The 13,305-nt window shown below is 35.9% G+C and overlaps 1 protein-coding gene across 1 annotated transcript in view; it reads left to right on the top strand.

Annotated features, from left to right (window-relative positions):
* Positions 1-13,305, top strand: part of NFAT5 (nuclear factor of activated T cells 5) — a 145,150-nt gene that overhangs the window by 98,267 nt on the left and 33,578 nt on the right. Inside the window, 3 exon segments of the mRNA XM_020989080.2 lie at positions 2,925-3,097; positions 12,251-12,385; positions 12,541-12,593. Of these exon segments, the coding sequence (XP_020844739.1) occupies positions 2,925-3,097; positions 12,251-12,385; positions 12,541-12,593 (361 nt within the window).

The following is a 13,305-nucleotide window of genomic DNA, read 5'->3' as shown; positions in this document are numbered from 1 at the left end:
TCCTAGCTCTTTTGCCTTCCAGAATATCATATTCCAAGCCCTCCTCCCCTTTTCATGGAGTTGCTAGATCTTGTGTGATCCTGATGGTGACTCCACAATATTTGGATTGTTTTTTTAATCTGGAAGCTCTGGAATTTGGCTCTAATATTCCTAGGAATTTTGATTTTGGGATCTCTTTTTAGGAAGTGATCAGTAGATTCTTTCAATTTATATTTTACCCTCTGGATGTAAGATATCAGAACAGTTTTCCTTGACAATTTCTTGAAATATAATGTCTAGGCTTGTTCTTTGGTGATGGCCTTCAGGTGGTCCAATAATTCTTAAATCATCTATCCTCAATCTTAGTTTCCAGGTCAGTTGTTTTTCTGATGAGATATTAAATTTTTTCAACTTTTTTACTTTGTTTCATCATTGCCTAATATCTCATGGAGTCACTAACTTCCATTTGCCTAATTCTAATTTAATTCTAATTCTAAGGAATTATTTTCTTCAGTGAGCATTTTTACTCTTTTTCCATTTGGCCTATTTTTTAAGGAGGTCTTTTAAGGTGTTATTTTCTTTAGTATTTTTTGTGCCTCTTTTACCAAGTTGTTAATTCTCTTCTCATAATTTTCTTGCATCACTTTCATTTCTTTTCCCAATTTTTCCTCTACCACGCTTATCTCTTTCTTTACCTCTTCCAGGAATTCTTGTTGGATTTTGGCCAATTAGTCTTTTTCTTTGAGGCTTTGTTTGTAGCTATTTTCACATTGTTGTCTTCTTCTGAGTTTATGTATTGGTTGTCCCTGCCACTGCAAAGACACTGTAGCTTTTTAATTGTCAAATTCATTATTTTGTTTTATTTTGTTTGCTCATTGTTCCATCCTTTTTCTTGCCTTTGAACTTTATGTTGAATTTGGGCTCTGTTCACCTGGGGTGGGGAGGCACTGTTCCAAGCTTCAGGCTTTTTCATGCTGCTGTTTTCAAAGCTAGTTCTGGGAATCTGCAGGTTTTTAGTGCTTCCAAAGTGGTGCGAGCTGGGTAGAGGTGTGGTCGCTGTTCTTCTGGTCTGTGCCCTGGTCTTTACCCCTATTATTATTCTTAATATTGTCATAATGCCTACAATATTATTAATGTGTTCTACAAAAAACATGGTAGATAAAATGTTTTATTAATAGTCAGCCAAATGATGTAGGCAGATCTCATTTTATTACAGTGCTATTCGGTTTTAGTGCTATTGAACTGCACGAGTCAGGCCTTTAGTGATGTTGACTGCTTTTCCATTTTCTCATCCCCCTTCACTGACTAGTTTTAACCAATTCCCCTTTCTTAGTGTGATACAATGAAAGAAGCCCTGTCTATGGAGTCAGAGGGACCCTAGGTTAATGTTGTACCCCTGATGCTTACTACTTGGCCTTGTCAAGTCACTTAGTTTCCCTAGATCTCAATCTCCTCATCTGTAAAATGGGGACTGAGTGGCCTCTGAGGCATCTTCCACATCTAGATCCAAGTCTGTTACGAACTCTGGTTTTTCTGAGCTGTTAGAAGTCAAGAATACTTGATAGATTTTTCATACCCTGATGTAAAAGTCAGAAGCTTGCCAATTGTGTATTTACTGTCTACTGCATTTGTTTTCCTGCTTCTCATATCTGAAACTGATTTTGGGAATGTTATTTTAGGTCTTGATAACCAGTTTGTTTAATTTTTGTATTTCATTAGGTGTTTTTTTTTTCAGTTTTTACCCTTATGTTGTATGAACACATAATACTAATCCCTTTAGACTTAAGATGTACCTATACAGAAGCCCAGTTACTCTCTCTGAAAGAGTTGAGAGGGCTCATGTGAGCCAGTGATGAATTTATTTGTAGGTTGTAAGTGGCCGTTTGTTGTTGTTATTCTTTCCCTGAACACTGCAGTTTTCTAGACCCTGGGAAGTCACCTTTTTGATGATGTGTAAGATTTTTCTTTCAGTAGATATTAATTGTATAGGTCTTATGTCCAAGGTCCTTTTTTTCTCCTTAAATAAATTAAAAGTCAGTATCTGTTTCCTGTTGTGGAGATAATTTAAAATTATTTAGTCATCTGTCATGGCTGGTATTTGACATATGGTTTTCTTTGCCAAATAACTGAATTGTGGAAGCAGCAAATGGTTAGGGCACTATGTCTGATAGCAGGAATATTCACATGCTATGACTATTTGTGCTTAGCCATAAAAATCATTGAGGTTATAAAGGATACTTGCTAGAACACTACTTGATTTTAGGATTTATTTTCAAGACTGCGCTAAATGGGCAAAAAGTACAGTGAGGATGCATAGAATTTCTGATAAAACACTCAGGTCATAACACCCTTATGATTTTTTTGAAAGAAAAAATATAGCAGACTCAGTAGCTCAGCTTATAAGAATTAACTACAATAAGAGAGGCTAAGTTGTATTGTGAAAAAGTATTAAAGGAGAAGTCTCTTTCCTAAACCAATACTACTATTCCAGCTTTAAAATGGTGTTTTATATTTTACATGCCTTCCATTTATTTTTCCTCCATTAATAATGGTGTTATGCAGAAGCAAATATATTGGAGTAAAAAATTAATACAAAATCATTGTTTTGAGATAACTCATGTTTATGAAAAATTAATTATAAAGTCCTTTTCTTTATAAACAAGCCTTAAAGAACTAGGAGATGTTTGGTTAATTCATAGGCACTAATTTTGGCTCTGTTTATTTGATGATTTTTTTATATAAAAAGAAATCTTACTATATATAATTCTATTCATTGTCTTCCTACTGAAGGGATGTAGTAGTCCGTTGTCTCAAACAAGACTGCTGTTCTATATGCAGGTTTGATTTTAATATGGAAATTTGTAAGTGTGAATTTATGGAAATTATCTTCATTGAGTGTCACATACCAGTAAATATTAATAATGCCGTCTTTTTTTCTTCCTTAGGGTGGACTGTGTAGGGATCTTGAAACTTAGAAATGCTGATGTTGAAGCTAGAATAGGAATTGCTGGTTCCAAGAAAAAAAGCACTCGGGCCAGATTGGTTTTTCGAGTTAACATCACACGGAAAGATGGCTCAACTTTAACACTACAGACACCTTCCTCTCCAATTCTATGTAGTAAGTAGCTATAGTATATATACTATATACAGCTGTATTTATAGCATGTAAATATAAAGATATTATATACATGGGAATGCTTATTTTATTTTTTATTACATGCTAACTGAATCACAGAGTCATAACTGAGTTGCAAGTGATTTAGCTCTAGCTTTAAAATTACACAAATGTTCAAGACTTCTAAAAATTGTAGCTAAACTTTCTTAGAATAAAGTAAAAGTAAATGCGCCAGATAAAATACGGAAACACCTATTTTTACTGATTGCTTATCCTTATCATATGCTGCATCATTAGTTAATTTTATTAGGTTAGAAGCTATAAAACTAAATTTTGTTCTAAGCTCTTCATTTTATTGTAAACCGCAGTAGATATACTTACTGGTCTTCTCACTATTCTTCCCGCTTCAAGAAACCTATACCACACTACAGAGAAGTCAGCAACAATTCCTCTGGCTTCCAAGTTCCTCTAACAAGACCCTTTGTTTTTGAAAGATTAATCAGGCAATTTCACAGCAACAGTTTGTCAGTTTGGGGAGTTGTTTTTCCTTTTTGACCACACTATCCTTTGCACTTCCTTGAAATTGACCCTGTTTCATGTAGTGATCCTTAAACCATTTGACTTCCTCAGACCAACACCTCCTGCAGTATCTGTCATGGAAGTGTGCTTATTAAGAGTTAAAGTTTTTGCATATTTCCAAAGAGTAATATCTTCCATTCTTCCAGATCACAGAATTAAAAACACAACAAATAAAAACAGAGAAACATACATATGCACAAAGTCCAGCACTCATGTGGCAAACATATAATTAAAAATAGGACATCCAGTTCAAACTATCTTCACCTTGTCAAGGTCAGCCATTCAGAGTCAGCGTAGCATCATTAGAAATATACAACATGACTACAACCATCGTTGTCATGAAATTAAGGCATAACAGAATTATTCCTTCTACCAAGTAATTTGAACATCACTGTAGTTTTCATGAATTTAGGAAGGATTCAGATTAATGAGAGTAATTTTTTTTTTGGCATATCCCATACCAATTTTCCATTTTATATTTGCAAAATCTAGATATAACATATAGATTTTTTTCTGATTATCTTATTTTTAAATATTGACCCAATCTTTTTAGACAAAAAAAAAGTTATCAATAAAATTACAGTTGGGAATAAATTTTGTTACAAAAAAGTTTCCTCTGTCTGATGCTATGTATGTACACAGGTATACATATATAAATGTGTGTGTGTGTGTGTGTGTGTGTGTGTGTGTGTGTGTATGTGTGTAATATTTCTGGAAAGAAAAACTGCCATATGAAAGATGTTCTAATAAACCTTGTCTTTGGCTGAGAAAAAAAAAAAGAAAGAAAAACTGCCAGAACAAGAATTACATTTTAAAACATAGTTGTCATGCCTATAGAAGTTTCTCATTTGAATAGTAGGCTTAAAAATAAATAATAAAAGCTTACTGACATTTCTTTATAGAAGTGTATTTCATATTGTCATTTTACTGAATTTTTACCTAATTGTGCCTTTGCAACTATGTAGATTTTTAAAATAAATGTTACTTAGAAATTTGTAAATAAATGACTACTTTGTTTTCTTATTGTGAGTGAAAAGAATCTTGTTTTAATTTCACAGAATTTTAGAATTGTAAATGTTTTAGAGAGTGAGGTCCAGACATAATTATGTCTTTTCCAAGGTCACAAAATAAGTAGAAGAACCAAGAGTCAAACCCGGGTCTTCCAGCTGCTTGATGACTACTCTTTCTGCTACTCCATGCTGTCTTTCAGTATTTCGATTTTTTTGCCTGTAATGTTAATATACATGAACAGGCTGAGGAATTAGTTGTTGTTCATCCGAACTGGAATATAAAACAGTAGGTGTGACATTTAGTTTTATTAGTAAGTTAAGTTTTCTCTCAGATTTAGATGGAATATAAAGACAAGATTTTGTGTGGATGAAATTGGATAAGGGAGAGTAAATAAAGGCCATAAAAATAAAATACCTAATTCCTGAGCATTTCAGAATAATACTGGTATTTTATTGCCGATTTTACATTTAGATTTTGAATGGAGAAATGAAAGAATTTATTAAGCACCACCTATGTGTCAGGCAGTGAGCTGAGCACTGGGAAGATAAATACAGATGTGAGAGAGTGTCTGCCTTCAAGGAGTTTACATTCTAATAGAGGAATATAACTTATCTGAGAAGAGTAGTAGCTCCTAGTAGTGGTTTTGGTTTGGGAAGTAGGTGGAATGGTAAGTGGAACCATGTGACCGTTAAATGGCATATTCCTTTCAGATACAGTGGTTTATTGATTTATTTGCTCTTCCCAACATTGAGGGACAGCAGGGAAAGGCTGCATGTCAAGGCAAATAGCGAAAAGACGGATAGGATGGGATGTGAGTCAGTCAGTAGGCACTTATGAAGTATTTAATACGTGCTAGTCACAGTGGTAAGCACTAGAGATACAAGGAAAGGCAAAAACAGTCCTTGCCCTCAAAGAGCCTACATTCTAATGAGGTGATGCAGTGGATAGAGTATTCTTCCTGGAGTCAGGAAGACCTGAGTTCAAATCCAACCTCAATCACTTACTAGCTATGCTACTCCGGCAAGTCACTTTAAACTTTATCTGCCTCAGTTTCCTCAACTGTAAAATAGGAACAATAATAGCACCCACCTTCTAGAGTTGTTGATAGAATCAAATGAGATATTTGTAAAGCACTTATAGGACTTCAAAGATAAGCTGTGAATTGCCTAATGGTTAGGGTTTTTTTTTTAAGCATATTAAATACTTATAGTTTTATTCTGTCTTTAATTAGAGGTTTTTTCTTCTGAATGATTAAATGCAAATGAGAGCACTTCAGATGTATATTGCTCAACATTCTACCTGTTCCATACCGGTTTAGAAGGAATCGGTTTATTTTTAATTAGATTAGTTATGCTTCTGAAGGGTTTCAAGAAACACTTTAAGTTCAAGTCTGTTCATCAGTCAGATCTTTGAGAACTTAATGATATCCAGTAATAGTTTTCAGTAGGGCATTGTCTTATCTGATTTCACTGAAAGAAGTACACAATTCACACAATCTCTAGCTGTACTGCCCAAAAGCAGTTGTTTTTCAGTGGGTACAACTGCATAAAGTCAATCAAAAAGGTGTAATATTTACAACAAGGAACTTAAGCTTGGAGAAAAATATCGTAGATGTAGATGCACTTAATGAAACATTAAACCAAAGCACAGGTGACATTTTATTAACTAAAAATGTTTGTCTTAATATGGGTTTTATGAAATATGTTTTACTCGAATGCAGCATTTTTGAGAAGGGTGATAAAATACAATGAAAGTGAGGAGGAAGTAGGCAGGGTTTGAATTAGGAGTGGACAGGGAGATGGAGGGAAACAGGAAGATGGGAGGGAGGCAGAGAGGAAATGAGAACAGAAGGTGAGGAAAGCAGAAGGGTGGGGGAGGAAACAGGCATTTGATGTTCCATCTAAAACCATTTGTCCATTGGAAAGAAGGCATGTTGCCAGTATTTTTGCTGCTCCTTAAGGCAATTTTAAAAATTCCTGCCCTTCGGTGATGGCTCAGAGCCTCTCTGATCTCTTAAGCAGAATTGGAAGTGACCGATCACTTGAAGGGAAATGAAAAGGTCTTTTCTTCTTATTTTTCATGCTTGGAATTCACCGCAGAATATTTGTATGAGTTTATATATCACTTTTACTTATCTTGTAATATTATTAGTGCATTGTGAAGTGATTTATTAAGCATATTACAGGTGCTTAATCCTTCTTGATTGATTCATTGTATTTATATCCTCATTACTTAGCACAGTGCCTGGCACATAGTAGGTGCTTATTCAATGTTTGTTGATTGATTGATCTTATATTCAGGCCAAACCAGATTAAAATGTCATTGGCACATGTTTCACAAGGGAAATAAAAATATAGCAAAATGCAGATAATATCAGTATGTAGTTTTCTGATTCAGTATGTATCTTACAGGGGTCGTTATGTGTAGGTTAGGAGCCCCCGTTTCTATTTGACTCCACTGCTGTAGTGGATAGAGAGCTGACCTTCACACCATGAAGACCTGAGTTTCAAGTATTGCCTCTGTACCTCTGTGGCCCAGGGCAAGTCACTTGACCTCTCCAATCCTCTGAGCAACTCTTTAAAAGATTGTAACATGCTGAGCAGATACTAATTTGTATTGGTAGATGGAATGCTCTTACAAGGGATTCATTCCTTAGACCAAAGACATCACAGGTTTTGTCCAAAAATATTAAATATGATTTCCCCTTCTATAACTACTTTTCCGACCTTTAATTTTTTTCTTTAGATTACATTGCATCTTGTTAGTATCTTTTCCCCCCCTTTTTGGTGAGGCAGTCAGGGTTAAGTGACTTGCGCAGGTTCACACAGCTGGTAAGTGTCATGTGTTTGAGGCCAGATTTGAGCTCAGGTCCTCCCGACTCCAAGGCTGGAGCTTTATCCACTGCGCCACCTAGCTGCCACTGTTAGTATCTTTTTTGTTATTGTTACTGTACTGTTTAGAAGTGTCTGGAAATGTAACTTTCTCCCAAAATCAAGTACACTGGTTTGACTTGATTATAATCTTATACTTTACTCCAAAAATTCCTTTATAACTTCTCATGTTTGTAAAAAGGAGACAAAGCTCAGAAATTAAGTCAGTTCTCTCTCATTGTTTTGATACATAAACAGCATATCACGATGAATTACGATATACCATAACCTAAGAGAATCATGGTGAATTTTGCCCCATTCAGCGAAGACAAATTAGAAAAGGTTTGGTTACACATGTATTAGTATTTTTCCACTAAAATTTTTCTGCCAGGTATTTATTTTATAGAGTAGTTATTGTAGTACTATTGACAGGATCATGTTGAAACTAATGAATTAGTAAATGAAGTAAAAGTGTTTAACTTTTGATTTGTATTTATTTCATTCTGTTTGTACAATCTTATATACTTCTGCCTCAAGCAGAAAGCTTTAGCAGTTCATTTTTCAGTGCCCAGAAGTTTTTAATATTTTTTGTTGGAAAGTCTTAACTTCTTAGTAAGAATTTCTAAGAATTAGTAAGAATTCTTTGGAATCAACCAAAGAAAATGGATATTTGAAAGTTGTTTATATAACAACAAAATGATGGTATTTTAAAATTTTATTTAACTTATAGTATAGTCACTTTTCCCCTCTCTACCAGTTTATAAATTGAAATCTGTGGCATTGATAACCAAATAATATAGTATTTTAGATCTGTTTAATACAAAACTGATCTTTTTGGATAACCATTAAACTTAAGTAGAAAAGACCTTTTTTTTATAACTCATAAGTTATATCATTTTTGAATAGTCACAACCTAGTTCTTTGTATATAGTAAATGTAAATATGAAGACATACACTGTACCCTCTAAAGGGCCTCATTTCTCAGCTTTTTATTTTCAAAGTGTTAGAGGAAAAGATAATGAGATAGAAAAGAAAAGATAATGGGGGAAATTGTAGTGTCATTAGTGAAGTGGAATTTTACATAACATTTGAAAGCGGGGGAAGGGAAGAGTTAGTTTACTTCATCATTAATCAAACCTATTCATATAGGTTTACACCTCTCCTTTCGTTGTTTTCCTCTCAAAATATTTGCCCTTTGTTTCTTGAATGTACATGCCTTTCCAAAACAAGTTTAGAATTCTGAACGTACCTCCTGCCCAAATGAACTTGGAACTTTACACAGTGCTCTAGTCATCACTGTCTTTGGGTATATTTTGACCAACATTCATTTCCGTGTGTACAGTATATACAAATATGTTTGGGTACAACTTCTTACTTGCACACAGAAATCATTGAAAGTGTCTCAATTACAACTTTAATATTTAGTTAGGATAAAAGTTGAACTGTGTAATTAGTAAATGAATTGTAGCAAAGATAAAGTTAAGTAGCCTATGAACCATTTTTATGAATTCGAGTACTCCCTCTACAAATATAAATCATGGTCTTTCACCAGTACACAATTTACTGAGTTACTGTGGCCATAGAAATCACCTGAGAGGTGATAAGGGTCTCGCTTATACCATCTCTTTCTGGGCCTGTAAGAAAAGCCTTCTCAGACTGGCAGAGTCTGCCAGAGTGTTGTGCTTCACAGGCCATAGCTGAACCCAGGATCACCCAGGGAGTATTTCACAAGTGGAAGAAAATTAAGTATGCACCAATAAATAACAAGACAATAAGAAAGTCATTTGTTTTGTACTAAAAGTGTAGTAAAAATGTAATGAGAATTTGTAACGGTAGATGAAAGCTATGCTAATTTACCCTTTGTCTGTAATGAAAAGGTTTGCTAAACACAGTATTTTAAGAAGAGCCCTTTTAACTTGTCGAGTATTTTTAAAGAAGTTCACTTGTAAAGGAATCATTACATTATCTGCAAATCATTATCAGTTCATTAACTACAGGTACTTAAGTGTCTCTGTTTCCAACACTTGGCTGACTTTAGTAAGGATCACCTTTATTCCCGAAAATAACAAACTGTTTTTTTTTTTTGTCATCTGCCTCTTCTTGATGAAAGGCTAAGTAGTGTTTTGCTTTCTAGGCCTGCCTCTGGGTGAGGAAGATCGTGATTCCAAGGCCTCTGTTGATTAACCTTTCAGAGGTTCCCTCCAACCTTCTTCCCTTCCATTAGCTCTAGGGCTATAAGTTATTAGCAATATTGTTGATCTGTATCTACAGAGAGAGTTGTCTCACGGTGGAGTTCTCAATACCAAAACAGTCATGGGTCAGGACCAGAATTTTCCTGGAGGGCTCACTAAATCAGTTCTAGTACTTTTCAACCAGGCAATAAGCATTTCTGCCAGGCACTGTGCTATGCCATAGGGATACAAAAAGAGGGCTTTCTCTACCCTCAAGGAGCTTAAGATCTGATGGAGGAGACAACATACAAATGAATATATACAAAGCAGGCTATGTGTAGGATAAATATGAAATAATTAACAGAGGGAAGGCATTGGAACTTAAGTGACATTGGGAAAGGCTTCCTGTATAATGTGGGATTTTAGTTGGAACTTAAAGGAAGCCGGAGAAGTCAGTAGGCGGAGTGAGGAGGGAGAGAGTTCTAGGCATTCCAGGTCTGACCACGTCAGTCTTCTGTTTTTCATTCAAAGCCTTTCATAACCTAGCCCTCCCTTACTTTTCCCATCTTCTTATATCTTACACCTCTGCCATGCTACTTTGTGACCCAGTGACACTGGCCTCCTGGATGGCTGTTCCACAAACAAGACAGTCCATCTCTAAGCTTTGGGCATTTTCTCTGACTCTCTCCATGCCTGGAATTCTCTTCCTCCTCATCTCTGCCTTTCCTGCCTTCCTTCAAGTCCCAGTTAAAACCCTACCTTCTCCAGAAGCCTTCCCCAACCCCTCTTAATTCTAGTGCCTCCCCTCCACTAATTATCTCCTATTTTTCCTTTATGTAGCTTATGAGCTATATACCCCTATTAGATTGTGAACCCTCTTTGAGGGCAGGGACTGTCTTTTGTTTTTCTTTGTATCCCTGGCACATAGCACTGTGCCTGGCACAGAGTAGGTGCTTAATAAATACTTATTGACTGACTGATTCATCTGAGTTTCCTTAGTTCTTTCACCTTTCCAGTCACCCAGTTTTGCAACTTAGGTGTCATTGCTGACTCCTCTCCCTCACTGCATTTATCTAATCAGTTGCCAAGTTTCGTTAATTCTGCCTCCACAATATCTCAAGTCTTATCACCTCTCCATTCTTGCAGCCACTGTCCTAGTTCAGACCTTTACCACCTCTTGTCTGGACTGTTATAATAGTCTTCAAATTGGTATCCCTGCCTCCCTTCTCTCCCCTTTCCAGTCCTCTTTACACAGCTTTCAAGTTGATATTAATAAAACTCTAATCTGACTGTCACTTCCCTACTCGGTAAACTGAAGGGAGGCAGTAGTAGCCTAGTGGCTAGAGCAGTGGACTTGGAGTCACGGAGACTTGAATTTGGATCCTCTTCAGATGTTTACTAGCTGTGTGATCCTGGGTGAGTCACTTAATCATAATTATAGTAGTTAACGTTTATGTAACAGCTACTCTGTGCCAGGCACTGTGTTAAGTATTTTACCATTATTGTTTCATTTGATCCTCACATTGACTCTGGGAGATAGGTACTGTTATTATCCCCATTTTATGGATGAGGAAACTGAGGCACACAGAGGTTACATAACTTGCCCAGGATCACACATCTGGTATTTGAGGCTGTATTTGAACTCAGGTCTTTGTGACTTCAGATACAGTGCTCTGTCCACTGTACCACCTGGCTGCCCCAAGTCACTTAACTTCTCTTGGGCTCAGTTTCTTTATCTGTAAAATGGCAACGATAGCACTTAACCTCACAGGGTTATTGTGAGAATCAAATGAGATAATTTATTACTGTTGTTTTATTATTGAGTTCCAGTGGCTCCCTGTTGCCTCTAGGATAAAATATTAACTCTCCTTTTGGCATTTAAAGCCAGTCTGGTCCCAACTCAACTTTCCAGACTCTACAGTTCAGCTAAACTGGTGTTCTTGTTCCTATGGGTGGCATTTTGTTTCCCGACTCCATAGGTTTGCACTGGCTGTCACCCTGGCTTAGAGTGCGCTTCCTTCTTACCTCTGCCTCTGTCATCTCTGATTTTCTTGAGAATTCAACCCAAGTACCACCCTTACATGAAGCCTAGTGGTCCTCCTTTACCCCACCCCCAAAGCAAAAAAAACAAAAGACCCCCACCACCCTTGTGTTTACTTTCAGTGTTTTGTACATACTGAAAGATGTGTATGTTGTCTCCCTCACGAAAAGCTAAGTGCCTTGAAGCAGGGAGCGTGTCACTTTTGTCTGTTTTAGCTTCTCTTTGACACGTAATGAAACTTGCTGGCTGCCTGAGTGACTGATTTTCAATCTTACCGCTTGTTCTCCAGCTTTCCTTGTGAGCCGATGAAGGTACAGACAAACAATGATAATGTCAAAATGTAGGCAACAGGAAGAAAGAAATGGACAGATGGGACAAGTGGGCAATCTATAGATGGAATAATGGAGAGTCAGTTAATTGGATATGATGTTTTAGGATAAGAAGTGTTCATGCTTTTTTATATTTAGTACTTGTTTATTTATAGCTCAGCCAGCAGGAGTACCAGAGATCCTAAAGAAAAGTCTTCATAGTTGTTCAGTAAAAGGAGAGGAAGAAGTCTTTCTAATTGGCAAAAATTTTCTGAAAGGAACTAAAGTTATCTTCCAAGAGAATGTTTCTGGTAAGTAGAAACCATATGAACTTGAACATGCAGGAGGGAATTCTTATTGAGATATTTATTGTTTATTTAACTTTGGCTTTCTTAATTTCCATAATTGCTAGAGAATGACATGATATTTAATGTTTTTAACACATTTTCATTTTTATTTCAATCAGATGAAAACTCTTGGAAGTCAGAAGCTGAAATAGACATGGAATTATTTCATCAGGTATTACTCTTAAGCAATTTTATTTCAATATTTATGGGTAACTAATCATTTGTTAGCTGAGATGTTTATTCATCCAAGGAAAAAGTTTTATTTCTGCTCTGATTTCCTCTGGATTTTATGTTTCTTTTTTGCATGTGTTTGAAATTGTTTCTTTCTCCAGCTTGTCTTTTGCATGTGGTTTAAAAATTGTCTTATTCCATTTGTGCTGTAATTAAAACCAAAGAGTAACACTCTAAAAAATATTTCATTAATTCTGTTTTCCTGGGTATAAGTTACTGTGATTTTTGTTAATAAAATAATCAACAAGATTTTACCATTAATTTCTGTTTTGGGGAAGTTGGCAGAAATTAATTCACCTGAAAAGATATTGCATTTACATATGCAAAAACAGTTTGCAATTTTGTTTTGTAAAGTTGTCTTATCAAGACCTTTCTAACAAATTATCCCTTAGCTAACATATACAAAGATTAGAACTAATCAAAGAATCTAAGAGAACATTAGAACCACACTAGGGATTGGGCCTGAGAGAAAGGAGCTGAAGTTCTTACAAGAGTCAGGGAAAAGCCAGCATAGAATTGCAGATCAGGAGCTAGTGCAGGCAGGGAGAACGGTACCCATCTAGATGAGTAGGAGCAACTGAGCAGTAGGACGGTCTCAGAATTACAGTGGATTATAGGAGAGTGAGTCAGAAAGGAAGCGATCCCAGGAAATA

Source organism: Phascolarctos cinereus, unplaced genomic scaffold (genome assembly GCF_003287225.1).
Source record: "Phascolarctos cinereus isolate Bilbo 61053 unplaced genomic scaffold, phaCin_HiC Scaffold_2;HRSCAF=192, whole genome shotgun sequence".
Classification (NCBI taxonomy): Eukaryota; Metazoa; Chordata; class Mammalia; order Diprotodontia; family Phascolarctidae; genus Phascolarctos; species Phascolarctos cinereus.
The sequence above is the reverse complement of the archived record's forward strand: the minus strand, read 5'-3'. Positions and strand labels throughout refer to the sequence as shown.